The sequence below is a fragment of the Opisthocomus hoazin genome, chromosome 7, assembly GCF_030867145.1.
Source record: "Opisthocomus hoazin isolate bOpiHoa1 chromosome 7, bOpiHoa1.hap1, whole genome shotgun sequence".
NCBI lineage: Eukaryota > Metazoa > Chordata > Aves > Opisthocomiformes > Opisthocomidae > Opisthocomus > Opisthocomus hoazin.
In genome coordinates, this window is record NC_134420.1 from 29873677 (window position 1) to 29889892 (window position 16216).

The 16216-nt window shown below is 49.6% G+C and overlaps 1 protein-coding gene across 5 annotated transcripts in view; it reads left to right on the plus strand.

Moving 5' to 3' along the window:
- ARHGAP1 (Rho GTPase activating protein 1) overlaps positions 1-15143 on the plus strand; it is a 25976-nt gene extending 10833 nt beyond the window's left edge. For all 5 annotated transcript variants that reach the window (XM_075426292.1, XM_075426296.1, XM_075426294.1 and 2 more), the window contains 10 exons: positions 5278-5365; positions 5607-5738; positions 6223-6309; positions 6946-7044; positions 7772-7879; positions 9106-9182; positions 9566-9643; positions 10195-10323; positions 10512-10615; positions 11309-15143. In XM_075426292.1, the coding sequence (XP_075282407.1) occupies positions 5278-5365; positions 5607-5738; positions 6223-6309; positions 6946-7044; positions 7772-7879; positions 9106-9182; positions 9566-9643; positions 10195-10323; positions 10512-10615; positions 11309-11488 (1082 nt within the window). In that variant the 3' untranslated portion in view covers positions 11489-15143. The remainder of the gene's footprint in view (positions 1-5277; positions 5366-5606; positions 5739-6222; positions 6310-6945; positions 7045-7771; positions 7880-9105; positions 9183-9565; positions 9644-10194; positions 10324-10511; positions 10616-11308) is intronic.
- The last annotated feature ends 1073 nt before the right edge of the window (positions 15144-16216 follow it).

The following is a 16216-nucleotide window of genomic DNA, read 5'->3' on the forward strand; positions in this document are numbered from 1 at the left end:
TAGCTGGACTGTCTCAGGGGAGCCCAAACTTTGCTCGGCCGTAGGCTGCACTGGCAACTTTTCAGGAGTCCAAAGGCTGCACGAAATTGTCGTCCGAGGGCTGCACCTCTGCCTCAGGCACAGCAGAATCATCTGAGCCAAATTTGGCCTGTGGGCTTTACTTTGGGCACTTTGGGGCTCTTGGGTCTCAATGTAAACCCTGTTCTTCTTCTGTCATGGTGGTGGCCTGCTTGGACCAGTTCAGTTTGAACTCGGATTTACCTTGTTGTTGTGTGTGCTTTGGAATTTCATCCTAGGATTGCTTCCTATTTCTTCATATGATCTGCCGCTGCACTCACGTGCTAAGCAGCTGGCGCTTCAACTGGATTCTCCAGCTGAAAGCAACTGTTATCTGTTTCTTCTCCATTTGGCTGCAGAGATGATGTGTTTTGGTAACTTGTTCCTCATTCTAGCCTGAAGCTGTGCTAGGCTGCTCTGTGCTTCCTGAACGTTTGTTAATACTCTCCGGCCTTCAGTCCCAAGCCTTAAGAATTTGGCTGCCCATGCTTTCACACTTCTGAATGTAGATGAAAACTTCTTTCGGTATGAAATTCTTTCTGCTGTTTCTGAACAGCAGGCCAAGACCTTCGCACAGTCCATGGAAATGCTGATCCTCACTGCCTCATTAAGGCACTCATTAAGTGGGCTCTTCCCCCATTTACCATGCTCTCGGGCATCCTCCCATTTTGCATTCTTTAATCTGACTCTCTAGTGCATTTTGTATCAGTTAAAGCCTTACCGAGTGACTACAGCTCTATGGTTCTGGCAGTGTTTGGTATTGGGACTATCTAGATGGAAGATGTCATATATTAAAATATTTCTACTTTGAGCTCTTTACCGTCTTTTCCTGAGGGGCTTTGAATCTTTCTTTTCCTGAGGGACCTGTTGAATTCCAGAGTGGAATTCAACAGGCAACTAAAATCTGTTATACTTAAACACTACCCAGCTGGGTCATAAGCTTGGCAGGAACCTGTAATTACATTAGAGAAGTTTTTTACTGACAGTGGCTCTGATAAACATCCTAAGCTTTGTGAAACTTGTGCAGTAATGTTCCAGAATTATCTAGTGGTGTCCTCTTCTTGACCCTGAACTCTGTTAGCTTCACTGTTTTACCAATAACACTAGCTTTTGTTGGCAATTTTATCAGTATCAAAGTACCATTTGAATCTTTCATCGAGGTGGGCCCTCAGCCAGGGTACCTGGTGAAGGTAGGAATGAGCAGGGTCCCTGAACTGTAGTTATGTTGCCACTGAGTACTATGACAGCCTCCAATGGTGGCATAAAGGCTAACGGATGTATTTCAGGAGAAATACCTATAAATACATAGCAGGATTTGCAAGTCAAGCATGTATTTTCCGTGTTGGCTCTACAGATTCACTGGGTAGAGAGTCCCGTCTCAGGACAGTGCTGCTACCTTGATAGGAACTTCTGCTCTGATATGCTTGTATTGCTGCAGGTTTCAGTCTGTTAGCCTCACTATTTAAACTTCAACCATTTTAGAAGTATGGTCCTGCACTGATGACTTGGAGCCACAGCAATGATGTTCTTTGCCCTTTGTCTTGGAAGTGCACTGGAAATGCTGCTCTTTGGGTGAGAGGAAGAACAGAGTTTGAGCCTTAAAAGCACCATAACAGTGTTGAGGGGAATTAGCATGTCCATCAGTGCTGCAAGTTAGTATCTCTTTAGATGAGCAGCTGTCTTGACTGGAGAGGCTTTGCATATTAGCTACTGTCTTGCTCTTTGATGTTAAAAAAATATATATCTGAGTTACATCCTATAGGGAGGTAGTTTAATTCCAGTGTAGATTGAAACTATTTTTTATGTATGAACTTACAAAGGTATGCACATTGTTGGGGTGCTGTGTGAGTACTGACAGTGTATAAGTGCTGCTTTGGTGGTTTGTTGTTAACTATTGAGCATTCCTCATCTGAGAGAGGCAGGAGAAAGCCTGAGGAGCTGAGCGACTACTTCATGGTCTATAATTGTGTTCAACGGAAACTTTAGCTATTTACAATTGCAAACAAGGGGTGAAAACCTAGATACAGAAGATTAATGTTGCAAACAGGAAAGCAAACAGTGCAAGGGATGGGGCATCTGGGAAAGATCAAATGCGATAAGAATCTGTTTGGTCGGAGGCAGAGAGGCGACCTGCAGGCAGTTTCCTCCCACAGACAAGAATGCATGGAATGGCCTTTTGGTTCTTGCTTAGAAATTGGTACAACTGATTGTTCAGCTTTGATGCTGAATTTTGAATTTTGTCATGTCTGGAGGAACCAGACTGATCTGATATATGTCAGACGGAAACAAGATTGGCAGTTGGTTGTTTTGAAAGTGTCTGTCTTCACAGGCTGAGCTCCGTGTGATGAAACTGGAGTCAAACCCAGAACTCAGTAATGGGCCTGCTTGTTCCTGTGTAGGTCTCGTGCATAAATTCCTTCTGATTTGGAAGGTAAAATGGGCCACTCCTTTTTCAGTCATCTAGGGGACTGTAGCTTATCTTTTGATGTAGTTGGCCCTGGAAATTTTCCAGAGGAAACATGCCATCTCCCTTTGGCAGAATCATGGATTGTCTGTTCTTTCTTTACCAGTGATCCTAGACCTTTTCACCAAGGCTATATAAAGAACAAGATTCTGGACTTTGCATAGGCCCTGCCGTAGGCTTTCGTGTAATTCCAAAGGAAGGTGTTTAAGCTATGTGGTTCCTGACTTTTGACTTGTCAGGTCTGGAAATCAGTGCTCAGGAGCCTGAGCCAAGTGTGTGGCCGCCCACTGCATGGCATGAACATGGGGCTGTACTGCAGTTCTTCACAACCTGCCTTGATCAAGCTCGCACTTTGCTTCTGGCCCTCAGACCATCCACTCTGGTGTGAAATGCAGCCTCTCAGTTAACTGAGGATTGCACCTGTTCTGACTTTGGCACAGAGCTATGATCTGCAAAGGTCTATAGTCTTTCTGACCATTCGCTTTCGTCACTACAAAATTCAACAGATGCTGGGGTGCTACCATCTTCTTGCTGCTCTGTGCAGGCAGGACCCTTTGTCTTTCAGGTGGAAACCTATGAGTGGCTCAGCACCACTGGGAAGAGTCACAATATGCCATGTTCCCTGCCCAGGACTTTGTAGCCTGCACCTTTGTTTTAGAGACAGCTTATGTGCATTAGACCCAGCCCTAAAGCTCATAGCAAACTACCAAGAAACTCTAGGCTAGGCAGAGAGTGGGCTACCGTGGGATATGCAATGTGATGTTGATCTTGTGGCCTGGCTGTGACTGTATTTGGTTGTTCCAGATGAGCCTTGCATCACTCTCTCCTAGTCCTGCATTCTGGGTCATGCGTCCTCCCTAACTGCCCCTTGCGTCCGCATGTGTATGTCAGTGTGACAGCCTACGCCACCCCTTTGCTGGTCTGTACCTAGTGCTGCCTCAGTGTCCCTAGCTTTTGTAGAGGTTCTGGCTCGTGTGCATCAGCAAATTCTGTCTCTTGTGTTGTCTGGTGAGTGACTTGAAAATGGGACTTGCAAGGGACAAACACAAGTGAACAAGTAGTAAGAGAATCTGTTCTTCTGGCCAGGATGGGGGTAAAAGAAGGTTAGTGACATCTTAATGTCATGGCTGGTGTATGTGAGTTCTCTGGCTGCCATTTGCAGCACCAGGTGGTCATCTGTTACTAACTAGCAGTGTTCCCAGAAACCTCAGGTTTGCTGTTCCGGGGCTCAGTCTGAGATCTCAGTTGCTGCATGGCAAGTGTCACCAGGTGGTAGTTGAGGGCGAGAGCCCCTGCAAAGATGAGAAAATGGCTGCATGCTCTGAATATGGTAAATCAGTTTTGGGAAAAAGGATATGTTTCAAGAGGAATGATGTGTTGCGGGGCTGTCCTGCATAAGTAGCGATCCTTGCTGCTTTTCTGTGCTGTGGGCTGTATGTAGTGATTGTGCCACGGGAGGAAGGAGGGTGTGTTGAGTATAACCTCAGTAGCCCCTTCCACTGCTCCATGCTCCTTCTGCTTGACAAGAAAACATAGAGCAGGGTGAGTAGCAAGAAAGATGAGAAGACTTTAACCCTTCACGCTAAAGGAACCACTTCATCCCCACTGGTCCTAAAAATAAGTCGTCCTTATGGAAGTGGATTGGGTGTTGTGTCTGGGAGAGAACTAGACTTTCCCTCAAACTCCTTATGTGCAAAAGATTTGTGACCAGGTTCTTGCTTATCTAAATCTCTCAGTTCCTCTAACATGTCTGCTAAGCTTGTCCATGCCCATCTGCTCAGATTTTGTTTGTGGGACTGAGATCTCTGCTGGTGGAAGTTTACTGACGTATGAAGACTTGCTTTGGGAAAAACTTGGCTTGTTGTCTCTGAAGCCTCAGGGGGTGGCTGGGAGTGTCCTCCCTATCATGAGGATGCTTTATGGGTTATTTAGCTCCAGTGTGATGGGGACTGTTTTCTGCTGGGTTTTTACGTAGAATGCTTTGTTGTGCCACACTTTGCAGTTTCTTCCAGCTCAGGTTGCAATAATATCTCTGTGGATGGAAAAATCTAGGAAGCAGTGAACAGCTTGTTCTGCAATCCCCCTGGAGAATCCAACAGCCCTGCTTGGTCCATCTGTAGAAGAGGCTTATGATGAGGCTTGCTTCTCATCCCTGGGATGTGGATGGGACTGCACTGTTTCTAGGAATTTCTTGGTTTCCAGGGTATGAAATGGCTTTGTTCTGTGTGCGGGACTAAGCTTCAGGTGAAACAGAATTCTGTTTCAGATTCTGTGAAACAAGAAACAAATGCACCAGATCACAAGCCGTTAGCCTGGGACTGTGTGCAGGACAGAAGGAGCAGTTATTGTGCCTGTGAGGGACAGTTTTACCTGTGTCTCCCTGGGCACAAGTGCATTGGAAGCAGTGCCCAGGGGCAGCATGGTAGGATTAATGCTCCAAGCACTCTGCTCTGTACCTGAGGTCTCCATCACTACGTGCCCCAAGGCATCCTGGCTTCAAGTCCTTCCTCTTCTTTCAGGGCTGGAACATGGATGCTGTTCTCCATTCGCCTTGCCAGGCCCTTGGTGTTCAGGTTTCTGCTTCCATACTAGGCCCATGGTAACTGTGATGAAAATCAGGTTTAGCTTTGCTGGCAGCTGTGGCAATCCAGATTTTTGCCTTGTTATGGTGGTTCCCCATTCTGTGTTTATCCTTTGCTGCCAAGACCACAATGTAGTCCTTAAACTCCCTGTAATCTCTGGCATTTCATCTGCAGGTGATGACAAATATGGAAGGAAAGTAATTTTGTTCAGTGCCTGCCGGATGCCCCCAAGTCATCAACTTGATCATGTGAAACTGCTGGGGTGAGTAGTGTCTCAGGAGGCTGCTGTTAACTTCTTAAGCCTGACGTAATTCCCAGGTGCTGGATTCCTGGGGCCAGATCTGTCTGCAGTAGCTTCTTTAGCTGGACATGTCCTCCCAAAGTGCATACCTCCATTGCTAGAGATGCAAATCCTGTTATGGCATGCAAAAATGAGTCCCAAAGGGAGGAAGAGCCTCTCCGTGGCAGAGCATGAAGTGAGTTCAGCAGCTGTCTCTTCTCAGGTATCTGAAATTCACACTGGACCAGTACGTGGAGAGTGATTACACGCTGGTGTACCTGCACCATGGCCTGACCAGTGAGAACAAGCCATCCCTGAGCTGGCTGCGGGATGCCTACAGGGAATTTGATCGCAAGTGAGTAAGGCTGAAGCAAGCGAGGATATAACATGCTGTTCTGTAGCCTAACATAGAAGATCTTCCCCAGGCCCTGGCATGTAGCATGGTCATCATAATTTACTATCACTTATTTCTGCTGCTTATGGAGGTGGGTTGTTATTTAATGCAGGCTGCTCCTTCTGTAGTTACAGCCTTTAGGCCAACAGGCAAGCAGCAAAACCAGGACCCAGTGCGCGTGTGTCAGCCCTGTGGTATAATTGTTGCTTCCTGGTGAGGCTGCTCACTGCTTCTCAGTGAATCTTGGAATACAGTAGAGCATGCCCTTAGGCTGCTGGGTGGCCTGACACAGCTATGAAACATGGGAGAGCAGAGACCGTGGGTGCTGGGAAGTGGTGAGGCTCAGTGCAAAAGGAATAGAGCACCAGGGTGCCTTCATCTTGTGGAAAGGTTGGTTCCTCTGCTTGCAAAGTGCAGTTCATCCTTACTTAGCTTCTCTTGGCAGGTACAAGAAGAACATCAAAGCCTTGTATATTGTGCACCCAACCATGTTCATCAAGACCCTCTTGATTCTCTTCAAGCCTCTGATCAGGTAGGAAGCACTATAGGAGGGAGGGTCACCCACATCCTCACACTGCTGGGGAATAATGGGGCATTCTGTGGGGTATAAGATGAGCCCAGGCTGACGAGCCTACCCTGGAGTCTCTCACCCTGTGCTATCTCCTGCTGTTTCTGATCCTAGAAATATTCAGACACACGAACTACTGCTTTGGGAACCTACAGAGTCTGAAACTCTGTGCTGCTCCATTTCTATCCAGCCAAGTAGAAGTAAAGTGTTGCAGGCTCTGCTAATAATGAAAAAAGAAGAGAGAGCATCAGTCCAAATTATGTCTAATTCATGGTGTTGATGCTGAAGTCGTAACTCTGTAAAATAGTTGAAAACAAAACTTTCTCCAGCCTATTGCTGAACTTAGGAAGGAGAAATACAGCGTTTTAGGAAGCCTGCTGCTGCTAGGGCTTCTAATGTGACTTGGAAAGTCTTGGCATCTCCTGGTAAAATATATGGAGTTGGAGAGGTATGCAGGTGACGTGTCTGCTGCTTGGCCATGGCTGCACCTTTGCCCCATCAGTGCCTCTTGAAGGCCCCTGCTCTCCTTGCCTGCAAGAAGTCTGTTCTGATACTGGATTTCCTGATTCCTCACGTACCCACTTTTCTCTTGTTTTTCAGCTTTAAGTTTGGACGAAAGATTTTTTATGTGAACTTCCTTAGTGAGCTGGAGGAGTATGTGAAGCTGGAACAGTTGGGGATCCCAAGCCAAGTGCTGAAGTGAGAATGCTGCCTGTCTCCCATTTGCTTAGGGCTCTGTCAGAGGGGACTTTTCTGGAGGAACGGCAAGGGGAGGAAGAAGTTATTCCACTCAGGCAGTGGTTTTGGAGGGAGTGGTGACAAATTGCCTTGAAGATTATTGTTTCTCTCCATGCTTCTTCCTGTGTGTCCTTGGCCCCAGTGCCCAGTTCTGTCCTTGAGTTAAAAATCGTGCTCCAGTGGAGCACTAGTCCTGCCTCTCCCACTGACCCCTCGAGGGCTTTCTGCAAGCTGCCGACCTTAACACTGACCTGGGGCTTGTGGTGCATGTCAGCTGCATGTGGGCATGTGCTTTGCTCACTCTGCACAGTTCAGCTTCTCTTTGGGGCTTCCCAAAGTTGCCATCAGTCCTACCAGATGGATTCCCTGTCCCTCACACACACATGCAACTGTCTCATCACAAGCAGTGCTGCCCTGGCCTCCTGCCCACGCTGTCTGTCATCCTCAGCTACTCCAGCTCCTGATTCCAGATAGATACTCCTTTCTCCCTGCATTTTTCTGGCAACCAGGTGTGTGTGCTTGTTGCCCTTGTGCTCCAGAGCTGCCTGCCCTGTTTTTGTGTAGGTGGAATCAGTCATGTGAGGCTGGAACTGGTATCAGTGGGTGTGCAGTGGGTCGTGTGCAGTGCTGAGTTCATGCTCTTTCTGGGAGGTGAGGTGGCTTTTGACTAGTCTGTGTTTTGCCACAGATACGATGAATATCTGAGATCTCTGCAGAAACCTTCACAAGTGCCCCAGAAGCCAACACCCCCGCGCCCACCACTGCCAAACCAGCAGTTTGGAGTCTCGCTCCAGCAGTGAGTATCTCTGGATTGTGTTGCTTTTGCCCTGACTTGCTTGAAATGAGGTCACCTTATTTGTAACTGAACAGCAGCAAAAGTGGCTCTGAAAATTCCTCGCAATTCAGACTTCCGGCAAAGCTTTAATCATTCTTCTGAGGAGCTCTGTGCTCATGTCCAGATCCTGGCTGACTCATTTCAGTTCCACACTCTTTATTCCTCATCTAGATTGTACCTAAATGAGGATGAGATTGTTTCTGCAGCTAAGGATCACTAAGGGAGGAGGAAAACAAGGGCTGTGGGGATGGCTTTATGCTGCTAGAAACTTGCTTTAAGCAAGGGAAGTCTGTAGGAGGCTGATGGAGTTGTCTTTAGGGCTGTGCTATTTTGATTGAGCAGTGCTGCAGACACTTTCTTAGTTTTTTCTATATCATAAGTTCTATTTTAAAAGCACTTCTTTTCACCCTTGAACTGATTCCCACCCCCCATTCCTGCATGGTGACGCAGGCAAACAGAGACACTGGCAAGGGCTAGTGATACTGGCTAAGTGTTCAAGGTATTTTTAACTTTGAGTGTGATTTTTACCTCCCCGGGGAATGAGGAGGAACCAGTACTGTGCGGCCAGACAGATCCTCTGAAGCAATCTGGGAACACATTCCCCAGCTTCAACACAACATTTCCACGTGTAACCCCCATAGTGTTGTGTGCCTGAGCTTGGTAGTAGCCTGAGAGAGGTGAACAACTCCATTCTGTCAAGTGGTATAGACAATCGAATGTGAGGGTAGTGGTAGCAAACACCTTGGCATCACTAGGTCTCCCTGACAGCTGTTGCATTGATACATCTTCTTGTTACAGGAGTGGGGTGGGTAAACTTACCCATATATATTTCTCTTGTATCAGCTTCTTTCTGCCTTTGCTCCTGTGGGGAAGGAAAAGAAAGCTTAACCCTTTTCACCTGATTCATAACATGCAGCCGCCTTCTGGGAACACCTTTGCCCTGGCATCTACAGGCTGTGATTTTTACAGAAGATAGAGAAATATTTCTGTGGTGTAGTAATGAGCTCATACTTGCTCCAATGAGTGATGTAGCATTGTGGGTGAAGAGGAGAGAAGGCTGGAATAATGGCTGAACCAGGGACTGGGGTCCTTATGTGGTAGAGCTTGCATAGGCAACTTCAAGACTCAGGGGCTACATGCAGGGCAGGGAGGACCAGTCATTTGTAACCTTTTGTTTCTTCCTGCAGTCTCAAGGAGAAGAGCCCTGATCAGTCTGCTGTTCCTCTGGTGGTCAGAGACACTGTTGCTCATTTGCAGGAGCATGGTAAGTGTTCAGGGGAAGGTGCAGCCCCTCCTAATTCCATGTCAGTGGCTTCTCCTCCAGGCAAGCTCCCATCCAGAATGTGGTAAGGTAAAGAAGAACAGCAGTCTAGAATAAGGTGTAAAGGCCTGAGCTAGGTGAGTTAGCCTTCAAGAGAGATTGTGCAGGGCTTAGGAGACCTATTTCTTCCAGTTGTCCACTCTCCCGCTTGTGTAAGAGTAGCAAAATGTTCCTTGTATCCTTTGTCTGGTAGTGGAAGCAGAAAGAATTGCCATACTCTAAAAAAGGGACTTGTTGACATCTGTCTGAGTGCCCCACAGCATGGATTTATGATTGTTAAGACCAGCATTTTTAGAGACTCTCACATGGCTGCTCTCACTTCACAGCTCTTGCTACAGAGGGGATTTTCCGGAGATCAGCAAATACACAGGTTGTCAGGGAGGTCCAGCAAAAATACAACATGGGTAAGTGCCCAAACTCAGTGGAGCCCCTCTCATTCCCTGATTACTGCTGTCCAACTGGAACTGTGTTGGAGCTAGTCCATCATGGCTCCGCTCTTTCTCTGACAAGCCTCTTGGTGAGGTCCCATCAGGGTATGACCTGAGTTGCAGAGGAGAAGCATCTGATACTTCTGCTGTGTGGAAAGCATATTCCTTCCCACTCACATTCCCCTTGCTGCCCTTTTGCTTCCTGAAAATGTCCTTGTTTCTCGGGGTGGGATATACCATCTTAGCCTGGTTATACTAGAGGGACTGAAGATGACCCGAAAGAAACTTGGTCATCTGTTTCATTTGATGACTTCTAAAGATGTAGTGCTGGATTCAGCAGTGCTTTGCATATGCTTTGGGGACACATTTTTCCACTCTGCTAGAAGATGTGGTGCTTCAGTACCCTATCTGTGTTCTTCAAAATACTGCTTCCTTAGTTCTGGGCTCTGACTGCAATCTCCAGTTCTTTGTCTGGAGGAGGTCCTGCTTTGGCCAGTGAGCACTGAGTCTCTGCTCTGCTTTCTCAGGCGTGCCTGTAGATTTCCAGCAGTATGAAGATGTCCACCTCCCTGCTGTGATTCTCAAGACCTTCTTGAGGGAGCTGCCGGAGCCCCTCCTCACTTTTGGCCTCTACAGCCATGTTGTCAGCTTCCAGAGTGAGTTGTGACAAGCGTTCTGCTCCCTGAATGTTGCACTGGCCAAGGGCAAAGACATCTTGGGGGAGGGGTTGGGGGGTGCAGTCCTACATGGGATACCATGTGACTGCAAACAGGGCTTTCATCAGGGTGAGTGGGTGCTGAGGGTTCCTCATGGACCTGCTTGTCTTGTCTCCCTTGATTTTTAGGTGTGGAGGAGGTGAATCGTGTGGAAGTTGTTCGCAAAACACTCCAGACTCTGCCAGAAGAAAACTACCAAGTACTCCATGTACTGACGGCCTTTCTGGTGCAGGTGAGCTGCTCGAAAGGTGGGCAGTCATATTCTAGTTCAATTGCCGGTGCCTTGCATCAGCTTTTTGACTGCCTGCTCCCTCTTTTCCTTTGAGAGGACATGAGTCTCGAGCTAGGAAATAGCCTTTCTGTACCTTATGTTCTTGTTAAACAGAGATCAAGAACGATCACAATGAACTAGCCTAAGCAGTTGCTTCTCATAACCCTGAGAGGTGCAGGCGGGCATTAAGCCCATGTGGTCTCTACCAGGGAGGCTGAAAGCTCCTCAGGGTGGAGGTACAACTGCAAAATACCTGAGTAGGAGATTAGACTAGAAGAGGGGTCTTGGATCCGCACTACAGAACTTTTTTCTGCCAAGGAAGCCACTGCAGGTCTGTTCTAGTGAGAGGAAAGATCATTTTGTTCTGAGTGGTGATCTGGACTGTAGGGATCCTGGCTGACAGTGCTCTTGGTCCTATTGTTATGGTATGGCCTGATGGTTGAGCCGTAGTGGCGAATGGCAGGATACTACTCCTCGCCTCCTGAATGCTGGATGTCATGTGTGTTTCCCCCAGCTGTCTTCTGGCTCTGGACCTTCAGCTTCTCTCCTCCCGTTTGCCCCTGGGAGTCTGTCAGCCCTGGCTTTGGGGAGGGTAGAGGACAGCTGCTATGTTGTTCTGTAGGATTCACAATGGTCTTTTTCCTTCCCTCATAGGTCTCTGCTCACAGTGACAGAAACAAGATGACAAACACCAACCTGGCAGTTGTGTTTGGCCCAAATCTGCTGTGGGCCAAAGATGTAGCCATCACCCTAAAAGCCATCAACCCCATCAATACCTTTACCAAGTTCCTGCTGGACCACCAGAAGGAGATCTTTGAGGATGTGGAGGCCTGAATCCAGGCCAGTCCACACCAGCACACTGTGCCCACCTTCCCACCTTCTTTCCCACTTTGTCTTGGAGCTGTGACCAAGCTGTCTCCAGTGCAAAGGGACCATTGATCCTCTGGGTGATGAGCAGAGCGAGGGCTGTGGAGATGGTGGAGAAAGTGTGCAAGTAAGCGAGTAGGAGACCTGCTGCTCCGGATGGGGAGGGGAGCTGGTCTCCCAGCTGCTGAGAGTGGAGTCCTGACCCACCTGCCAGTCTGTGCAGCTCCTCCAGGGCTCATCACCAGTCTGCTGCCCTATCAGATGACCTACCTTCCTTTCCTCCTCCTTCCCTCACATGCAGTTTTTCTGCCCTCCTGGTTCCTTCCTCAGCAAAGATCTTTTTTGTTTAAGCTCCCAACAGCCCCAGCTCACCCCCCTTGCCTCAGCTGGGCTGGCTGGGCTGGGCTGGGGCAGGCTTGCTGGGTTGTGTGGCAGAGACGTTCTTGCTGCGAGTGCCATCTCTCAGCACTGAGCGTGCGTCCTGCCTTTCCCCAGAGGTGCCTACAGCAGGGAGGGGAGCCAGGCAGCCCTCATGCTTCAGGTAGCAGCGTGTCCTGCACTTGCAAACACCATTCTAGAAACCGTGCTTTTGGCAGGCAAGTGAAGGACAGGCTCACGGCACGTGGACTGTGTTACCTGTCAGACTCCAATACAAGGAAGCTGAATTTAGCCCACATGCCTCTGGGGTCACCCACTCCAGATACTATTTGGTGTTTGCTGGGATGTAGCGGGTGAGGTGCCTCCTGTAGTTACCCAGCTCAGGCGTGTGTGTCCCTCCAGCAGTATTTCCAGCCTGGCTGGGAAGGTTCATGCCAGATGTGGCTGTGCAGAGGGGCTGGCTGGGGCCATTTGGCAGCTGGGGAGCCTGAAAGGCAGGGAGAAAGTGCCCTGGTGGCACGGCCCTGCTGGGTGCTGGGAGGATCGCTGCTGTTCCTTGTGGCAGCAGCACAAAGCCTCTTCTCCTCCGTCGTGTGTCTGTGCGGACAGGCACAGACCGCTTTGGCTAGTGGTCCTTTTGAGCAGAACTGTCCCCAGCGCAGTGTAAACAGAGAGCATGGTCTGGAGGGAAGGTCTGGAGACTGGGGCTAACCCTCACCCTGGGGTGCACCAGGCCGGGCTTAAGAATTTCTGCCCAGGTGCTGAGCACTCATGTGCCAAAACTGTGATGCCAAGGGCCTTTGCCCTGTCTCCTCCTTGGTTCATACCTTCCATCCTACCATGGAAGCCTGGTGAGATGCATCCTGTGTGCCCTGGGTATGGCTCGAGAGATTGGGTTGTCTGCAAGGCAGGCTCAGAGCGGGGTGGGCCTGGCACCTTCCCAGGGCACCTGCAGTACTGTTGGGGCATCGCTGTTGGGTTTGGGATGCAGCATTCCCATTACCTGAGCTAAAAGAAATCCCTCTCCTTACCCTGGGCCCGGCAGGGTGTTAGTAAGGAGCTTCTAGCCTTACTTCACTAGTTTATTATGTCTTTATATCTCGTGCCTGGGCCAGTCCTCCCTGCTGCATCTGGCCTCAGGGACACATCTTTTGGACCAAGCAGAACTAATTTTTAAAAGCTACTGGATGTTAAATAGAATTTGCTATTTCACAGCATTTTAGCCTGCCTTTAAACACTGACCAAAGGTCGGTGCGCCAGTTGTAATCAACAGGAGTGACATCTGCTGCAGGAATTATGGAAGTTGCTCTTCTTGCTGAGCTCTGGAATGGGGACGGGTGCGAGCATGGGTGGCCCTGCAGGGCAGCACAGGTCCAGCCGGCTGGCTCAGAGGAGGCACACCAACACGTGGTGGGAACAGTGAGCAAGAAACAGCATTGCTAAGGCTGCAGCAAGAAATGTTCTGAGAGGGCTGGGTCTGTTCCCTTCTGGGTGACTGGGGCATTTTGGCCTATGGAGGCTACAAGGCTGCTTGGTCTCTCTCTTGGAAGAGTCAGCATCTTCCCTGTTTGGCCAGGATTGAATTGCTTCAGGCTGAGCAATTCACAGCAGTAACGAAATGTTTTGGAGTTATACTCAGCTCCTAATTCACTTGTGATCTCTGCTAGAGTAAGTTAGCAGGGCTGATGTGTTGTGGAGGAGTAATCTCCTGGGATGGACAGTGTGGAGAGAGGTGTACTTGCCCCCGTATTTGTTTTAAGAGGCAAGGCTTGCTGGACAGCCTGGGAGGAGCGTGGAGGCTGTGGGAGCCACGTGCAGCCCCTCTTTCCCTGCAGGCACCCCACTCCGTGTAGGCTTCAGTGTGGGGGAAGACTTGGTGCTCTGACTATGTCTGCGGCTGATGCTGGTCTCGCTTATACCCCCAAGAGGAAAGGCAAACCCAGCTGACTTCTCCTGGGACAAACAAGCCCAGGGTCGGCAGCTTGGAACGGGAAGTGCCTGTGTGCCGGGGCGGGAGGCCTTGGTCCTGCATGCAGCCCCGGCTCCCTGGGGATGGTGGCACGTTCCAGCCCTGCAGCGCAGCAAGGATGGCTCCTGCCCAGTGGCAAGAAGGAGCGGTGCTGGGATAGCGTAGCTCATCTCCAGGGGGAGAGGGGAGAGCAGGGATTGCTGCAAGGGTCCGTATTCTGGCTGGAGTTTGTTTGGTGGGTGCTCTTTTTAAATTTTTTTTAAATTTTATTTTTAGTGAATTCTTGGAATAATGTTTCCTTTTTTAGCAAAATGGAGACTGGTGCATCCCCTGCAGGCAGGGATAAAAGCCTGCTCCAGTTCAGTGCCTGCAGGGAGCAGATTTGGAGGGTATTCAGGAAGCTGCTGCTGCTCACGGTGGGAAAGCGCTTGCAAATCCTGGAAGGGACCCAGTGTAAATATGCCCTTTCCTCTGCTGCTCCTCATGCTGGAGCTGCCGGGGCCCTGGAGCAGGCACCGTGACCAGGGTTGCTTTAGCTGCTGCAGCCTGCTCTCCTGAATGCCTTCTGTTGAAATACCCCTCCTGTGACTTGCGTGGGGAGCTGGCCCGGGCCTGCCGGCCACCTGCAGTGGGTGGGTGGCCACCGGAGCCTGCCTCCACCAAGCCCTGGTCGGCCTCCTGACGCAGACAGGGCGCTGGCCGGGCTGGGTTCCTCTGCTGTGTGTAGGCGAGGGGCAGTATCCTATCAGGGTGCTGCTGGTCTTTGTCGGTTTTCTCCTTACTGTAGAGCTGCCCAAGGATCTCTCCCCTGGCTCGTCTTTCAGGTTAGCGACTGGGCATTTCTCACTGTGAGGGTACTCGTTCCACATCAGCCCTCAGCTTTTTAGCACCTAGACCATTCCCCTCTGCTACGCCTGCTGCTGTCTTCATGGCCTCTGATCGCTCCCTGGCCCAAGCCCCGTACTGACACCAGAGCTTTTGGGTGGTGCAGGGGGGGCTGGGGCCATCTTGGATGCCTTGTGGCAATGTTTGCTAATCTGAGAGAGAGCTGAGGGTCAGTTTGGTCCCTGTTTCCTCTTTTACGCACGGGGGCTCCTGTGCAAAATTTTTGGCTTTGCTTTTGTTGCTGGTGTTCCCTGCTGCCTTTTCTGTTGATGTTCCTCAGGTGCAGGGCTGGGGTTTTCACTGTTCACATTGTTTATTTCCTTCTAATCTGCACCAATCTTATATTTCACAGTTTGCACTTTTTGTATTTCAATAAAAATCAAAATGTAATCCCAGATCCAGGTGTGTCTGTCAAGTGGCAGCAGCTGTGGCACATCTACAAGAAACCCAAGTAAGGCTGGCTGCACTGCCAACCACAAACTGAGCAGAGAGGGAGGAAAGTGAGTGTGAAATGCCTCTCATGTGAGTAACTCTGGGAAGAAATACTGGTTTGCAGGAGCCTCAGGCTAGAAACAGAATTCAAACAAAAATGAAGTATTGCAAGTTTGGCTCTTTCCTGAAGAGGGCTGGGCTTCCAAGTTCCCTGTCACGATGAGCGGTCTGCCCAGGATTGCCCTTTCCCAGAGGCGGGCCCAGGCAGCGGCACAGGTTGTGGTGTCGCCAGGTGCCAAGCGCGAGCCGCCTGCAGGCTCCCCAGTTAGGATTAGCCGGCTGAGCTTATCCTGCGGCCGGGTGCTGTGTGCAGCGCTGGCCTGCACCTCCTCATCTCAACGTAGGTGGATCGCCAACTCCTGAATGTACAATAGTCTTTGGGTTAGGACCAGTACTCTCCACCCCTTGATCCACATACGGTTAACTACCTTTTCCTAAAGACACTGTAATTTGGTGGTTTCATCAGTACGCTTTCCACCTAGTAGGAAGGTTCTTACATGCAAAGTGATTACTACAATTAATAATGCAAGTGTAGCAACAAGTGAACCCAGTAGTGAGTGTGAGAATAGGAGCAGCACAGAGAGCACTGGAGCCGAAAGCACCACCAGCGGGCAGTGGCCCGAGCCCTGGCTACTCACCTGGTTGTCCGATGATGTGTTAGTCACTTGCATTGCTGAACCTGCGTATTGCTTTTCAGTTTTTATTGCTGATAAGCCACCCAATTAAGGGCTTCCCAGTGTTGCCAGTTCTCCTTCTGCATGTCGACATTATCCAGCGTGACTCGTGACAAGCTGTCAGCCCCACACCAGAAGGCAGGAGTACTTCTGGCATCCGGGCACAGGTAATACTTTGCATATGGTCCCTGTAGTCTGATGAATGATTGTACTGTAACTTACTGGACAGTACTTCAGTCCTAGAGTTGAACAGTTTGCTGCTTATTATTTCTCTGGGGCTTTTTCAGGTGGGTGGTG